General features: G+C 41.3%; 1 protein-coding gene across 5 annotated transcripts in view; it reads right to left on the bottom strand.

Moving 5' to 3' along the window:
• LOC115106751 (fibroblast growth factor receptor 2-like) overlaps nt 1-18,762 on the bottom strand; it is a 95,615-nt gene that overhangs the window by 69,844 nt on the left and 7,009 nt on the right. For 4 of the 5 annotated variants that reach the window (XM_029629784.2, XM_065008061.1, XM_029629785.2 and 1 more), the window contains exon 3: nt 376-645. The exons of the other annotated variant lie outside the window; for it this stretch is intronic. In XM_029629784.2, the coding sequence (XP_029485644.1) occupies nt 376-645 (270 nt within the window). The remainder of the gene's footprint in view (nt 1-375; nt 646-18,762) is intronic. 5 annotated transcript variants of the gene reach the window in all.

Raw genomic sequence — 18,762 nt, forward strand, 5'->3', positions numbered from 1 at the left:
TTGGTAGAATTATTTGTAGAGGGTTCTACGAAGAACCCTTTATAGGGAATCCTAGCTATTACACTTTACAGAGAGTTTTATGAAGAACCCTTCATATAGGATTCTAGGTAGAGCCTTCGGCAAAGGGTTCTACCGAGCACCAAAAGGGTTCCCCTATGGAGACAAACCGAAGAACCCTATTTGGTTCTACTTAGCACCTTTTTTTCTAAGAGTGTAGGACCTACACTATGACCAACTCTAACTTTGTCTGTCCCTGTCCTGCCCTTTCAGGCTGGTTGGCTGGCTCGTTTTTCCCAGCCCTGGCTTTTTGGTTGCTCCCTGCCCTGACTGGCTGGTTATCCCCTGTCCTGCTTCCTGCCTGGCTCCCTGACTCACCTGTGACATTCACTATGAAGCAGAGTGTGTCGCTGCCCTGAGGGCCCGCGGTGCTGCAAGCGTACAGGCCCGAGTCCTTGGGCGAGGCGTCGCGGATCTGCAGCACCTCCCGCTCTATCAGGGTGCGGTTGTTGACCCCCAGAAAGGAACCATCCTTAGTCCAGGTGATGGTCCCAACCTCCCCGGGCAGAGGGCAGTTGAGCTTCAGCAATTCCCCCGGGTGCACCGAGCACACGGTGGGCTTAGAGATTTGGTATTTGGTCGGAGGCTCTGCAGAGCAAAGAAAAGGGAGGGGGAGGCCGGGGAGGGGTGTGCACAGAAAGGAGGGAAGAAAGACAGGGAGAAAGGTGGAAGAGGAAGAAACAAGCAATAGTGTAAGAAATATTTTTTTAAACACCACATAACCCCATGGATGCACTTACATCAATGTAAAGCCAAGAGGAGTGATACAGAGAGAGAGGAGGCCCAAACTGTTTAATCTTAAAACCATATATTAACATGACAACCCTCATTCAGGACACACCCTAAACATTATCTTTAGTGTTGGGTTGTGTTTTCATGCGTAAAGCATGCAGTTATGGCCCAAAGCAGAGGGTAGAGAGTGGACAGTGGCGTGGAGGTGGAGGCAGAGACTGTGAGAATAACAACCAATCAGTGGCCAGACAGATAAACAGACCCTCTCCCTTTCAGCACAAATACCAGCCAGTGTGAGTACAGCAGAGAAAGACAGGTACCTCCAAAATAACAAGATATACACTGAATAAAAATATGAACGCAACATGTAAAGTGTTGGTCCCATGTTTCATGAGCTGAAATAAAAGATCCCAGAATTGATCCATACGAACAAAAAGCTAATTTCTCTAAAATGTTGTGCACAAATTTGTTTACATCCCTGTTAGTGAGTATTTCTCCTTTGCCAAGATAATCCATCCACCTGACAGGTGTGGCATATCAAGAAGCTGATTGAACAGCATGATCATTACACAGGTGCACCTTGTGCTCTGGAAAATAAAAAGCCACTAAAATGTGCAGTTTTGTCACAACACAATGCCACAGATGTCTCAAGTTGAGGGAAAAAGAAATTGCCATGCTGACTGCAGGAATGTCCACCAGAGCTGTTGCCAGATAATTTAATGTTAATTTCTCTACCATAAGCCACCTCCAATATCGTTTTAGAGAATTTGGCAGTACGTCCAACCGGCCTCGCAACCGCAGACCACGTGTAACCACTCCAGCCCAGGACATCCACATCTGGCTTCTTCCTGCAGAATTGTCTGAGACCAGCCACTCAGACAGCTGATGAAACTATGGATTTAAAACTGATGAAGTTCTGCACAAACTGTCTCAGGGAAGACTGCATGCTCATCATCTTCAGCAGGGTCGTGACCTGACTGCAGTTTGGCATCGTAACCGACTTCAGTGAGCAAATGCTCAACTTCGATGGCTACTGGCATGCTGGAGAAGTGTGCTCTTCACAGATGAATCCCTGTTTCAACTGTACCAGGCAGATGGCAGACAGCGTGTACTGTATGTTGTTGTGCGGGTTGCTGTTGTCAACGTTGAGAACAGAGTGCCCCATGGTGGCGGTGGGGTTATGTTATTGACAGCAATTTGAATGCGCAGAGAAACCGTGGCGAGATCCTCAGGCCCATTTTTCGTGCCATGCAACCGCCGCCATCACCTCATGTTTCAGCAAGATAATGCTTGGCCCCATGTACACATTTCCTGGAAGCTGAAAATATCCCAGTTCTTTCATGGCCTGCCTACTCACCAACGTGTATGACAGCATGTTCCAGTTCCCGACAATACCCAGCAACTTCGCACAGCCACTGAAGAGGAGTGGGACAACATTCCACAGGCACAATCAACAGCCTGATCAACTCTATGCGAAGGAGATGTGTTGAGCTCTTTGAGGCAAATGGTGGTCACACCAGATACTGACTGGTTTTCTGATCCACGCCCCTACCTTTTTTTAAATGTATCTGTGGCCAATCCCCTACACCCATCAGAAAGAAAATCCAGACAGGAAAGGGTGAAAGCTGTTTCTTTTTTTTTGTCTTGTTTTTGGACAGTAAGACAAAACCTTGACCTAACCAAAGGTCTAACTACTCTGTTTTCCAGCCCTCTCTCTCTACAACCATGGTAAATCTAGTCTCTAACCTCTGCCTTGATTTGACACACTCAGTCTACAGATTTCAACACTTCATTACAAAAACAAACCTTGGCAGAGGTGCAAGATTTTTGGATTGTTTATTGCAATATTGTGTGTGCGCTTGTTTTCCATAAAATAAATATTGTACGTGGCTAACGTGTCTTAAGACAGTCCATATTTGGCTGACTGTACCGTAATAATTAGAGGCATAGTACAGAGGCACTCCCAACCGTTCCTGTATCTCAGCACACCTCCCTAAGTACATTCCACCTTCATTGTGTGTGTTACATTAACTCCCACCCCTGAGCAGGAAGAGAAAGTTAATTCCACTTGCAGGCAGCCGGCCATGCCAGAACGTGTGTGCTCTAAGCGCTCCCCCCGGGCACATTGCCCCACACAGGTATAGTTCCGGTACTGTGATATTTTTTTCCTCTTTCCTTCACTCCGGAAATAATTAAGCCATCCGTCTCCACCCACCACCCACTGTGCATGGTCTGAGGAGGAGTGTGTATGTTGATTGATGCGGGCTATATTCACCACCTTTGTTTATTTCCCTACATAGTTTTCCATACTACTTTAAATGCATTGTTATTGACTCTGTGTTTCCCTCCATTGTGTGATCAAAGCCTGTGGAGCTGTTCCTGTTGCCTTCCACTAGGCCTGATACAGGCCTGGCGCTCAGTTTGGGAGCGAGGCCTCTATCAACACAGGTGAGAGAGAAGGGGTGTACAGAAAGCTAATATACACAGAACTGAGAGGGGATGGCCATATACTATGACAGGCACCCTCTATCACACACAGAATGGGGGGTGGGGCAGGACATTGTTAAATAACTCCAAATGGTGAACACTTGGAAAGGTATGCTTAAGTGTTACTTTGAGGTGTTGTATCTCTCTTCTCTGCTGTGTGTACATCTGTCCATCTTCATCAATGTCTCTCCTCTCTCATTCTTCTCTTTCACCTCCTTTTCCTCCTCCAATGACTCTGTTGACCTGACCCTGACCCATCCCTAAACCTGTTGACACCTTCAGGATTCACAAATACTCATGGGAACCATGAGGCCAATCCCACTTACACCTCGAAACACACACACTCCAAATTCTCTAACCATAACCCACACAGCAGATTGTGGCCATGGACTTTGTTACAATGCAGCATCTCAGTGGAGGTGGAGGGTTTGAAAACTACCACTGCATACTTTTCAGCTCATCCTCTTCCCTCTACACCACAGGAGGATGTGTTCTGATATGAACTCATCTTCCGCCTAGACACCTCTCTCCATTCCTACCACAGTCAAATCTCCCTCCCATTCTCCCCATAAAAAAATATAAAACATATTACAAATGTTGATGCGTTTCGTAAATGCAGTTCAAAAATGCTTCTTATTGTAATTTCTGCACAGCATCAAACACAGTTGCACTTCTCCACTTGGATGAGAATTCACGAAAGGACATTCTATCAAAAATTACAGCGCTCTGACTGATGTGTAGCTACTTCTCTTGTACTTTTCTTGGTGTAGCCAGCCTATTTTTCTCTGGTAAAATGCAAGATTAACTTTAAGCAAAACATTAGGAAATGTAGCTGGTTGCATTCTTTCTATGATAAACATTAGAAATATGATGGCCATGCATCGTTTTTTCATTGTCTCATTTACTTGTGTGGCTGTCAGCCAAATAGTGTTGCACTTCTGTTGTCATCTGACGACAATGAAGCTATTTTCTGCGGAATGTGTTGCACTAATGTATTTTCTGTGAAGGAAAACTATAGTTGCACATCCGATAACTATTGAAGCAAAAAAAACACAACTTTACTTTCAATATAAAACGCTTTCTCCTGTTGTGCTATTTACAAACATGTGACTAGCTCAACTGCTCTGGGGAACTACGGTAAGCTTCATAATGCAAAATAATGTGACAGGTGAAATGAAGAACACAGTCTGTTTTATCTTCTAACGTATTGCACAAGTTGACTGCCGGTATTTAGCTACAAATATAAACATGTATTGAAAAACGTTTCAAAGGTATTGACGGTACTGAAAAACCATCCCATGGCTATTTCCAAATACCCCGGTATACGGTATACCGCCCAAGCTTAGTACCAGCCTACCTGTCAAGAGATGGGTCTCAGCTAAACCCTGCTTATACGACCTGTTGACATGTTGAGGTTTGACATTTTTCTGACTCTTGCCGTTTGATAATCCGACGATTCCAGACGTCATTCATATTTGGATATGCACACGTACATGATCAAATAGCGATATTATTTGTTCTCTCTGTTATCATTTCAGCAAGCTAGCTAGCTTTCAATTAATGATCTAAATTGCACATCTATATATCAATGCATTATCTAAATTAAGGGCGCAAATTCTCCATAGAAATAGAAAGAATATAAACTCTGGTAATATGGATAGCCTAACTATTGAACGGTTTGAGCATGTATACGAATTTGCCTAAAACTTTAGAGGTCAAAACCTTTCATCTTGGGGTGACGGGGGGAACGAGGTTCTAAAATGCAATACTAGCACACAATTTTAGCATTAATATGACAAAGCGGTGCAGGTATCTCAAAGCAACGTTTGAGGATTTTACATTTTGTGGTCATCATCTTCAAAGTTTTTGCGCGTGTCACAAAAAGCTAAATTAACATGACACAAGCTGAAATAAATGTAAAAGGCTTTGAATATAGAAAGATTGGTATATGCTCAGTGCTCCGTTAACATTTCACAGAGATACGCTTGTTTTTGTGAGACATTAAAGCGTATACTAAAATATGAAAATACTAAGTAATGTCTCATATACAGTGGGGCAAAAAAGTATTTCGTCAGCCACCAATTGTGCAAGTTCTCCCACTTAAAAAGATGAGAGAGGCCTGTAATTTTCATCATAGGTACACTTCAACTATGACAGACAAAATGAGAAAAGAAATCCAGAAAAACACATGGTAATGAATTTATTTGCAAATTATGGTGGAAAATAAGTATTTGGTCACCTACAAACAAGCAAGATTTCTGGCTCTCAGACCTGTAACTTCTTCTTTAAGAGGCTCCTCTGTCCTCCACTCGTTACCTGAATTAATGGCACCTGTTTGAACTTGTTATCAGTATAAAAGACACCTGTCCACAACCTCAAACAGTCACACTACAAACTCCACTATGGCCAAGACCAAAGAGCTGTCAAAGGACACCAGAAACAAAATTGTAGACCTGCACCAGGCTGGGAAGACTGAATCTGCAATAGGTAAGCAGCTTGGTTTGAAGAAATCAACTGTGGGAGCAATTATTAGGAAATCGAAGACTTACAAAACCACTGATAATCTCCCTCGATCTGGAGCTCCACGCAAGATCACACCCTGTGGGGTCAAAATGATCACAAAATCCCAGAACCACACGGGGGGACCTAGTGAATGACCTGCAGAGAGCTGGGACCAAAGTAACAAAGCCTACCATCAGTAACACACTACGCCGCCAGGGACTCAAATCCTGCAGTGCCAGACGTGTCCCCCTGCTTAAGCCAGTACATGTCCAGGCACATCTGAAGTTTGCTAGAGAGCATTTGGATAATCCAGAAGAAGATTGGGAGAATGTCATATGGTCAGATGAAACCAAAATAGAACATTTGGTAAAAACTCAACTCGTCGTGTTTGGAGTACAAAGAATGCTGAGTTGCATCCAAAGAACACCGTACCTACTGTGAAGCATGGGGGTGGAAACATCATGCTTTGGGGCTGGTTTTCTGCAAAGGAACCAGGATGACTGATCCGTGTAAAGGAAAGAATGAATGGGGACATGTATCGTGAGATTTTGAGTGAAAACCTCCTTCCATCAGCAAGGGCATTGAAGATGAAACGTGGCTGGGTCTTTCAGCATGACAATGATCCCAAACACACTGCCCAGGCAATGAAGGAGTGGCTTCGTAAGAAGCATTTCACGGTCCTGGAGTGGCCTAGCCAGTCTCCAGATCTCAACCCCAATAGAAAATCTTTGGAGGGAGTTGAAAGTCCGTGTTGCCCAGCAACAGCCCCAAAACATCACTGCTCTAGAGGAGATCTGCATGGAGGAATGGGCCAAAATACCAGCAACAGTGTGTGAAAACCTTGTGAAGACTTACAGAAAAAGTTTGACCTCTGTCATTGCCAACAAAGGGTATATAACAAAGTATTCAGATAAACTTTTGTTATTGACCAAATACTTATTTTCCACCAGAATTTGCAAATAAATTCATATAAAAAATCCTACAATGTGATTTTCTGGAGAAAAAAAATCTAATTTTGTCTGTCATAGTTGAAGTGTACCTATGATGAAAATTACAGGCCTCTCATCTTTTTAAGTTGGAGAACTTGCACAATTGGTGGCTAACTAAATACTTTTTTGCCCCACTGTATATAGACCAGGGATGAAAACTGGTGAGGGCCCAAATAGGTGACACTTTTTTTGTTGCCCTGAAACATGCAAAAAATCCCTGCTAGGGGGAATTACAGGTTTTAACTAATTAAACAACAAAGAATATGATCTACATGCTCAGTCTGCGTGTAAAATAAAAAGTCGATAAAGTGAACCTATCTCACAGCTAAAAAATGTAAAGAACACAATCCAATGTTATTTGTTGCCTAGACTTTACTACAAATGACACTTAAGTATTGAGAAAAAACAATACACTATTATTGCAGTTAGCCATAACAGCCTTCATACAGTTGAAGTCGGAAGTTTACATACACTTGGAGGTTGGAATCATTAAAACTCGTTTTTCAACTACTCCACAAATTTCTTGTTAACAAACTACAGTTTTGGCAAGTCGGTTAGGACATCTACTTTGTGCATGACACAAGTCATTTTTCCAACAATTGTTACCAGACAGATTATTTCACTTATAATTCACTGTATCACAATTCCAGTGGGTCAAACGTTTACATACACTAAGTTGACTGTGCCTTTAAACAGCTTGAAAAATTCCTGACAATTATGTCATGGCTTTAGAAGCTTCTGATAGGCTAATTGACATAATCTTAGTCAATTGGAGGTATACCTGTGGATGTATTTCAAGGCCTACCTTCAAACTCAGTGCCTCTTTGCTCATGGGAAAATCAAAAGAAATCAGCAAAGACCTCAGGAAAAAAAATGTGGACCTCCACAAGTCTGGCTCATCCTTGGGAGCAATTTCCAAACGCTTAAAGGTACCACGTTCATCTGTACAAACAATATTACGCAAGTATAAACACCATGGGACCACGCAGCTGTCATACCGCTGAGGAAGGAGACGCATTCTGTCTCCTAGAGATGAACATACTATGGTGCGAAAAGTGCAAATCAATCCCAGAACAACCGCAAAGGATTTCGTGAAGATGCTGGAGGAAACAGGTACAAAAGTATCTATATCAACAGTAAAATTAGTTCTATATCGAAATAACCTGAAAGGCTGCTCAGCAAGGAAGAAACCACTGTTTCAAAACCACCATAAAAAAAGCCAGACTACGGTTTGCAACTGCACATGGGGACAAAGATCGTACTTTTTGGAGAAATGTCCTCTGGTCTGATGAAACAAAAATATAACTGTTTGGCCATAATGACCATCTTTATGTTTAGAGGGAAAAGGGGGATGGTTGCAAGCCGAAGAACACCATCCCAACTGTGAAGCACGGGGGTGGCAGCATCATGTTGTGGGGGTGCTTTGCTGCAGGAGGGACTGGTGCATTTCACAAAATAGATGGCATCATGAGGTAGGAAAATTATGTGGATATATTGAAGAAACATCTCAAGACATCAGTCAGGAAGTTAAAGCTTCGTCACAAATGGGTCTTCCAAACGGACAATGACCCCAAGCATACTTCCAAAGTTGAAAAATGGCTTAAGGACAACAAAGTCTATTGGAGGGGCCATCACAAAGCCTTGACCTGAGTCCTATTGAACATCTGTGGGCAGAACTGAAAAAGCGTGTGAGAGCAAGGAGGCCTACAAACCTGACTCAGTAACACCAGCTCTGTCAGGAGGAATGGGATAGAATTACCTAAAACAGGGAATTTTTACTGGGATTAAATGTCAGGAATTGTGAAAGTTTAAATGTATTTGGCTAAGGTGTATGTAAACTTCCGACTTCAACTTCTAAATATTGTTCTTGGGAAAAAAACATCTTAAAGTAGAAAAAGACATTATATTTCTGCTCTATTATAGTGGCCACTATGGTAGACATCGATTAAGTACAGGCTACAGACAAGAAATTAGTGAGTTGCAAAATAGGAAATATAGTTGCAAATAAAATTAAATGCAAATCAAATTAAATGAGTTGCAAAATACGAAATATAGTCAAGACGTTGACAAGGTTATAAATAATGATTTTTATTGAAATAATAATTGTGTCCTTCAAACTTTGCTTTCATCAAATAAACCTACATTTGCAGCAATTATAGCCTTGCAGACCTTTGACATCCTAGTTGTCAATTTGTTGAGGTAATCTGAAGAGATTTCACCCCATGCTTCCTGAAGCACCTCCCACAAGTTGGATTGGCTTGATGGGCACTTCTTACGGTCAAGCTGCTCCCACAACATCCCAATAGGGTTGAGATCCGGTGACTGTGCTGGCCACTACATTATAGACACAATACCAGCACAATACCAATACCACCATCTCCCACTTTACCACCACCAAAGCATCCCCAGACCATCAGATTGCCTCCACCATGCTTGACAGATGGCGTCAAGCACTCTTCCAGCATTTTTTAAAATGATCTGCGTCTCACGAATGTTCTTCTTTGTGATCCGAACACCTCAAACTTAGATTCGCCTGTCCCATAACACTTTTTTGCAAATCTTCCTCTGTCCAGTGTCTGTGTTCTTTTGCCCATCTTAATCTTTTCATTTTATTGGCTAGTCTGAGATATGGCATCCTGGAGTCGCCTCTTCACTGTTGATGTTGAGACGGGTGTTTTGCGTGTATTATTTAAAACTTCTTTGGGATCGGTGTCCCATCCACGGGACAGTTGAGCTGACGTAGGCTAATGCAATTAGCATGAGGTTGTAAGTAACAAGAAAATGTCCCAGTACATAGACATATCTGATATTGGCAGAAAGCTTAAATTCTTGTTGATCTAACTGCACTGTCCAATTTACAGTAGTTATTACAGTGAAAGAATACAATGCTATTGTTTGAGGAGAGCTTTGAACTTTTGAAAAGTTATTAATAAACAAATAGGCACATTTGGGCAGTCTTGGGCAATTTTGAACAGTCTAAAGCGTTGCGCATACACTGCTGCCATCTACTGGCCAAAATCTGGGCTGTCCCTGGGCTGGAATAATACATTATGGCCTTCCTCTTGCATTTCAAAGATGAAGGTACAAAACAATACAAAAAAACTGTAGTTTTTTTCTTTGTATTATCTTTTTATCAGATCTAATGTGTTATATTGTCCTACATTCCTTTCACATTTCCACAAACTTCAGTCTTTCCTTTCAAATGGTATCAAGAATATGCATATCCTTGCTTCAGGGCCTGAGCTAAAGTCAGTTAGATTTGGGTATGTTATTTCAGGTGAAAATTGAAAGAAATGGGCGGATCCTTAAGAGGCTGCCAGTTGAGGACTTGTGAGGCGACTGTTTCTCAAACACTCTAATGTACTTGTCCTCTTGCTCAGTTGTGCACCGGGGCCTCCCACTCCTCATTCTATTCTGGGTTAGAGCCAGTTTGCGCTGTTCTGTGAAGGGAGTAGTACACACACAATTTCTCAAATAGAAAAGCCATCATCTCTCAGAACATGAATAGACTTGACAAGTTTCCGAAGAAAGTTCTTTGTTTCTGGCCATTTTGAGCCTGTAATAAACAGGTTTCAGCTGTGCTAACATAATTGCAAAAGTGTTTTCTAGGATCAATTAGCCTTTTAAAATGATCAACTTGGATTAGCTATAAACTATCAAAATAAAGAAAGTTGCACACTCCATGTATAATCTCCCAGCAATTTAATGGGTATTAACCAACGTTTCGGCATCACTGTGCATTCCTCACCCTGAGGAATATTCACCGTTAGTATGCACCTCCACACAAACAATTTTTCTGGGTGTGCCCCAGCTCATTTAAAAATAAATCTACTATTAAACTTGGATTAGCTAACACAACATGCCATTGGAACACAGGAGTGATGGTTGCTGGTAATGGGCCTCTGTACGCCTATGTAGATATTCCATTAAAAATTAGCCGTTTAAAGCTACAATAGTCATTTACAACATTAACTACGTCTACACTGTATTTCTGATTAATTTGATGTTATTTTAATGGACATTTCAAAAACAAGGACCCCTAAAGTGACCCCAAACTTTTGAACGGTAGTGTATCTTGTCTGCTAAATTAAAACAGGCCTACAGCCTATGGGATCGTGCATAGCCAGATAACATACTGTAGGCCAACTCATATTCTGTTCTTCTGAAATACATTTTCTGGTCAGGGACAGAAGAGATTATTATAATCACCAATGTTCCTTTTTAGTGATGACTTGTGTTTACCTAAATCTTTGTGTTAACTTGCTGGGACAATTCAACAAATGACAGAGCACACCTTTCATTTACCATGCTGAGTATTGCTTTACAAAAGACTATTAAAGGTGGCAACTATAAAGCCGATACTCTACCAGATCTGGATCTCTTGTTCTTCTATTATTTCCCAGTATGACCAATTTCCCTAAAACAAATATGTAGTTCTGTGATTTGTAACACTGTTGTTTCAATGATGAGTCAGTGTAAGGACCGATGCTGGAGACGAGAAGCAAGTACATGGAGTGAACATTTAATGGAAAACGGACAAGAAACAAATGTAACGACATCGATGCTGACACGGGAACAAACTGAGGAGCAGACAGATATAGAGGGGCAATCAACAAAGTAAAGGAGTCCAGGTGAGTCCAATGAGTGCTGATGCACGTAATAGGCGGCCTCTAGCGCCAGAGAGGAGAAGCGGGAGCAGGCGTGACAGTCAGTCTAGGTAAATCATTAGTTCTGGTGGCAAAAATGTGCCAAATCCCATGGTTTTTAAGATGAGATCAACCAAACAGAATGTTTCATCGTTGTTTCATTCAATTTCAATGAGCATGTGAACATTCCAACATGTCTCAACCTTTCTTTATCAGCCTGCAAAGATTCTATTGAATAGACTCCCATACAACACGATTTATAACATTTTGGGAGAAGATATCATATATCAATTTGATCGGGGGCTTGCAGGGAACAATATAATACCATCAAACCTTTGCCACGCCAAAGTGGCCAAACTTTTGCTCTGGCCCATGGACTGACTACAGGGATAAGTTTGATGTCGGACAATAACAATAGAATGGTCATGATGTAATGCATGCCAAAGACGGTAAGATGAAAGGCGACATTCATACTGGGAATTTGGCGGGACTTTTAAACACAAAGCCGAAATCATAACTAGGTCAGTTGACGGAAATAAATGTACAGGCTTTGTCACAGGCAATACCTTTCAGATATAGAAAAAAAGTAAGCAAAAAGTTTGAATGCTAAAGTTGGCTGGTTTTTGCCTCTGCTTAAAATGGATCTCTCTCTCTCTCCCTCTCAATTCAATTCAATTCAACTCAATTCAACTCTCCCTCTCTCTATGTGACAGTTATTATCAGCGTGGCTATCACTCCTCTCCTCTATTCATTCACACCATCCTGGCATGAGGGAATTATGCTCTATGAGGGACTGTGGCAAGAGGCTGCAACCAATTCTCACACCAGAACACACTTGTCTATCTAGCTGCATATCTTTCTCACTACATCTGTCCAACTGTCTGTCATGTCTGTGAGCAGACTAAGCACCAACAGTAACATTATCTAAGGAGCATGAGTTGCGTACATAAAGAGCAGTATGATCTTTCAAAGATTTTTTTTCTAAGTGTGTGATCAAACAGGCACTGCTGTAAAACTAGCTAGCTCTTCTATGCCATTTCTCTCTCCTGTAGTTTAGTGAGAGGAGAGGAGTGAATAAAAAGGTTTGAGACAGTGACAGTCTGTGAAACCTCATAGACATGCTGATAATAACTGTCACCTGGAGAAAGAGGGAGAAATATCCATTTCAAACAGAGATGAAAACTTTAGCCAACATTTTTTGTTGCGTACATAAAGATGTGTGTGATCATAAAAACAGACACTGCAGTAACTATTTCTTATTTTAAGAACAAATTCTTATTTACAATGACGGCCTACCAAAAGGCAAAAGGCCTTCTGCGAGGGCTTTGATTCCAAATTAAAAATAAATAAAATATAGGACAAAACACACATCACGACAAGAGAGACAACACTACATAAAGAGAGACCTAAGACAACAACATAGCAAGGCAGCAACACATGACAACACATCATGGTAGCGACACAACATAACATCAACATGGTAGCAGCACAAAACATGGTACAAACATTATTGGGCACAGACAACAGCACAAAGGGCAAGAAGGTAAAGACAACAATACATCACACAAAGCAGCCACAACAGTCAGTAAGTGTCCATGATTGAGTCTTTGAATGAAGAGATTGAGATAAAACTGTCCAGTTTGAGTGTTGTTTGCAGCTTGTTCCAGTCGTTAGCTGCAGCGAACTGAAAAGAGGAGCGACCCAGGGATGTGTGTGCTTTGGGGGCCTTTAACAGAATGTGACTGGCAGAACGGGTGTTGTATGTGAAGGATGAGGCCTGCAGTAGATACCTCAGATAGGGGGAGTAAGGCCTAAGAGGGTTTTATAAATAAGCATCAAACAGTGGGTCTTGCGACAGGTTTACAGAGATGACCAGTTTACAGAGGAGTGATGAGGAGCATATAAGGAGCATTGGTGGCCGAATGGTAAAGAACATCTAGCCGCTCGAGAGCACCCTTACCTGCCGATCAATAAATGATGTCTCCATAATCTAGCATGGTCATCTGAATCAGGGTTAGTTTGGCAGCTCGGGAGAAAGAGGAGCGATTAATTTAGCCTGCAGCTTTGACATGTGCTGAACTAGCTAACTCTTCTCTGCCATTTTTGTAACCTTTATTTAACTAGGAAAGTCAGTTAAGAACAAATTCTTATTTACAATGACAGCCTAAAAGCAATGGGTTAAACTGCCTTGTCCAAGGGCAGAACAACAGATTTTTACCTTGTCAGCTCAGGGATTTGATCTAGCAACCTTTCAGTTACTAGTCCAACACTCTAACCACTAGGCTACCTGCCGTCCCAAATGAGTGAGAGGAGAGGAGTGAAGAGAGAGGTGTGAGTGCGAGGACTAAAAGTCATAATAAACAAGTGTACACACACACATACATAAGCATGCACACACACCTCACAAGCTATACTATAGAATGCATACTCTCCCCTCTTTCTGTGTCCACTCTACGAACCATTCTTATTTCCCTCTCTCTAGTCTAATTCTACATTATTTCCTTTCAAATTAAAATTCCATCAAGCTTTATTGTCATGACAATGCAGTGCTCTGCCAACTGCCTTCCAGTGGCGTCCATGGCAACGGCCCTCCGGCCAAGCATTCGGTACCCGCCAGGCACACACATACCACCACCAACCCTCATCAGACAGGTAGTGGAAGAGTGACAAGAAGGCATTTTTTGCTGCATCGGCCAAGGGAAACAACAGTCCATATAACGTTAATACACTTCAACAGCAGGTAGCCTAGTGGTTAGAGTGTGGGTCAGTAACCGAAAGGTTGCTGGACCGAATCCCTGAGCTGACAAATTTTTTAAAAATCTGTCATTTTGCCCCTGAACAAGGCAGTTAACCCACTGTTCCCCGGTAGTCTGTCATTGTAAATAAGAATTTGCTCTTAACTGACTTGCCTCGTTAAATAAAGGTAAAAATAAATGTAACAGTAACTAGGCCTAATGGCAGGCAAGCAGGGGCCTATAAAAGTCCATCGCATAGAAGAAGCTATCAGTCTAACTGCATGCCACATTGACAGCAGGACTCAGGACAGTTTGTTTAGTGGGAGAGTTTAGCTTCATAGCCACTGACACACAAACAAACACAGAAACATGCACACACGCAGGCACATGCACGCTCACACGTACACACGCATGTAGAGATTCACACAAACACACAACATGTCATTAACAGACCAGAGGCAGGAAGGCTCATACTTTTACAACCTGGATCATTCTGTTGTTAAGATATCACTAAGTTTGAGTCCTATGACCACTATCTCTTCTCATGTAACCACCCACTTACATGCAATAACATCTGGTTCTTCTTATTCAAATTGAACGGGCCATCACTATGCAACTGAATACCTGAACATTGATTTTAGAGAGCAGTAGCAATCTTCTACTACTCCAAACTACTGTAACACAGGGTATCAGAATGTTTCTCCCTGCTATACTAGCCTTACAGGTTGGAGTCCTACAGTATATCACTAGCTGAAAGGTCATTTTGCTATCATAATGAGTAGCAATCAATCAAAACGAATCACAATGGCGTGCTTTTCATGACAATAGCTTGACGTGTCCATGCATATTTACATTGACTTAGCCTGACTAACCCTCAGTCCAGAGTGAGGACCATAGAAATATAATGAATATATTGTATTTTTTTAAGGTAATGGTTCCGTACTCCACACACAATTTTTTTTGTATAAAGCTTCATTTGTTTTATAAAAAATGTATCTCACTGCATCAGAGATAGCATGTAGGACCTTCGGAATGAGATGGAGAACATTCGTCAACAGCCCATGCTCCCTATAAGAGCAAAGGGCTTAAATAAAAGTAAGTCAAGGGATACACAGACGTTTCATTTAAAAGCCTTCTTCAGTGGGAGGTAAAGAAACAAGCAGCAGAGCTATCATGGGTTCATTCCTCGTTCAAAGCAAGCGGTAACACTGATATGTAATCTATGACAATTACCACTCCCCTCCCAGAGAGGCAGAGAAAGACAGTGGTTTAGGCACTTGTGGCCCCAGGAAGCTCTGGGGTTCAGAGGGGGTGGGGCTAGGGAACACTACTGACAAGACAACCTCTGGGGGGTAACTAAGAGAGGAAAAGAGACACCTCTTTTCATGTTCCTCTGTTTATATCTGTACAGGTGATGGGCGGGACACCGCTGCAACCACAACCAATCAGAGCAAGAGAGACGAATGATTCACTCTCATATGACCCCAATAGAAATAAGTTGTGCAATCTTTGGTGGTTTAAAATGTAGTGTATTAAATTTTGTGTGGCTGGAATGTGTTTTCAAATGGCCAAATAAATTCAATGAAAAATACACAAATGCCAAAATAGATTCTAAATTTACTGGTGCAGACACTACACACACACACACACACACAAACATCACCACCTTGGAATATTACCCCTGTGGTTGACCAGGGTCAGCTGACAAAAACTGATCTGGAATCAGATATTGGGGATGCTTTCTAAACAAGCCTCCGACCCCTGCCCTGTTGATACCTCATCATGTTAATCCCCGTCACATAACTTCCCAAATTCTCCGTAATCTCCCCTATCTGAAGGAAAAGTCAGGAAAAGTCCAATATGCGTAAATACTCTTAAAAAACGTTCCTGGGTCTCCCAAGTGTCGCAGTGGTCTAAGGCACTGTATCGCAGTGCTAACTGTGCCTCTTTGTGGCACCTGACCACATGACTGAACAGTAATCCAGGTGCGACAAAACTAGAGCCTGTAGGACCTGCCTTGTTGATAGTGCTGTTAAGAAGGTAGAGTAGCGTTTTATTATGGATATACTTCTCCCCATTTTAGCTACTGTTGTAACAATATGTTTTGACCATGACAGTTTACAATCCAGGATTACTCCAAGCAGTTTAGTCACCTCAACAAGATCATATTCCACATGATTTATTACAAGATGAGGTTTTGGGTTTAGTGAATGATTTGTCCCAAATACAATGCTTTAAGTTTTTGAAATATTTAGGACTAACTTATTCCTTGTCACCCATTCTGAAACTAACTGTAGCTCTTTGTTAAGTGTTGCAGTCATTACAGTCGTTGTAGTAGCTGACGTGTATAGTGTTGAGTTATCCGCATACTGGCTTTACTCAAATGCCAGTGGCATTTCGTAAGTAAAGATTGAAAAAAGTAAGGGGCCTAGACAGCTGCCCTGGGGAATTCCTGATTCTACCAGGATTATGTTGGAGAAGCTTTCATTAAGAACACCCTCTGTGCTTTGTTAGACAGGTAACTCTTCATCGACAATATAGCAGGGGGAGTAAAGCCATAACACATAAGTTTTTCAAGCAGCAGACTATGATTGATAATGTCAAAAGCAGCACTGAAGTCTAACAAAACAGCCCCCACAATATTGGTATCATCAAACCAATCATCAGTCATTTGTGTAAGTACTGTGCGTGTTGAATTTCCTTCCCTATAACTATGCTGAAAGTCTGTTGGCAATTTATTTACTGTAAAAAAGCATTGTATCTGGTCAAACACAGGTTTTCCAAAACTTTACTAAAGGTTGGTAACGGGCCGATTGGTCGGCTATTTGAGCCAGTAAAGGTTTTTTTTACTGCTTGTTGGTAGTGGAATGACTTTTGCTTCCCTCCAGGCCTAAGGACACACACTTTCTAGTAGGCTTAAATTGAAGATATAGCAAATACGAGTGGCAATATCGTCCGCTATTATCCTCAGTAATTTTCCATCCAAATTGTCAGACCCCAGTGGTTTGTCATTGTTGATAGACAACAATAATTTTTTCACCTCTTCCACACTCACTTTACGGAATTCTTGTCTTTCATAATTTGGTCAGATATACATGGATGTGGATGTGTAGTGTCAGCGTTTGTTTCTGGCATGTCATGCCTAAATTTGCTAATATTGACAATTAAAAAATCATTAAAGTAGTTGGCAATATCAGTTGGTTTTGTATTGAATGAGCCATCTGATTCAATGAATGATGGAGCTGAGTTAGCCTTTTTCCCCAAAATATAATTGAAGGTGCTTCAAAACTTTTTACTATCATTCTTTAAGTCCTTTATCTTTGTTTCATAGTTTAGTTTCTTCTTCTTTTTATTCAGTTTTCTCAATTTGCAGTATGTTTGCCAATCGTTTGTGCAGCCAGACTTATTTGTCCCCATCCTCCCGCTAATTTGGCAACTTTTGCTCATTTTTTGTTGTCTGAGTGAGGCAAATGCTGTAAACTAAGAAAACACTATGTGTTTCGAAAGATGAGACATTGAGGATTATAATAAATATCGCTTTGATGTCATACAAGCAAGCCAAACACCCGTGAGTCCAAATGTGCATTTCACTTCAAAGTTTATGATCACTATGTTTGATGTACATTTACAAGATGACATGGTGTCATACCCTTGGTTGTTCTGAACAGAACGAGCCTGTTTGTCTATTGTGAAGAAAATATGCAGTGGCACATGCACCTGAATGCACTCATTACTCCTTTCTATGCCCACCAAAATGATGATCTGTTTCCCTGAATTGCATTGTGAAAGCCTAACACTGTAAAATAATATTTTATAACTTAGCTAGTCATGTTGGCAATAGAACACGCTTCAAATTATGCCCACCTGACTCAGATTGAGATTTATAATGGACCGTTTTTGGATTGCGTAAACAACAAAAGTATTTGTGTGAGGGTGGGGGTGCAGGGTTGTGTTCCAAAAAAACGAATACAAATACTAGTTCCTTAAGGCACAGCTAGGAGAGCTAGACAAAAGTACATTATAGTCATAAAAATGCAATGAAATTACTTGGAAACTCTATATATGTTGGAGAGGTGTGTGGCCACTTGGAGACACAAGTTAGTCCTCTCACTCAAACCCTATTTTTGTCTTTTGTTGCACCAACCCAACATTTTCCAGGAATATTCTTATCATGTAACTGAATGTATCCAGAGTATTTTCAGATTTCGTAATCAACAAATGTGAAAAGTACTGTAAATGTAAAATTCACATAAAATCAACATTGTAATGTTTGGATTCAGTCTTGTGTCAGGTGAACTTTTGTGCCCTCAGCTTTTCTCTAATAACTTCCAAAAATCTCAAACTGTTCCCTTTCAATTGCTACCATGGTTATGCAAATGCTTTTCATATTTATTCTTTAACAAACATTTCAATTTAACCTTATCCATATAGGCCAATTCCCACAAGTATAAAGGGATTAGGTTAAATCATTTGGAGAGTACAACTCAAAAGTGCCAGCCCTACTCCTCTCCACCCTGAACCACAACTATCACCCTAACAGTGTACAATAAGTGGTACAATACAAGAGCTAGAGGGCCAAGGAGAGTCTTACAGCAAAATTACCTCCTGAGCTGA

The sequence above is a fragment of the Oncorhynchus nerka genome, linkage group LG23 (assembly GCF_034236695.1).
Source record: "Oncorhynchus nerka isolate Pitt River linkage group LG23, Oner_Uvic_2.0, whole genome shotgun sequence".
NCBI lineage: Eukaryota > Metazoa > Chordata > Actinopteri > Salmoniformes > Salmonidae > Oncorhynchus > Oncorhynchus nerka.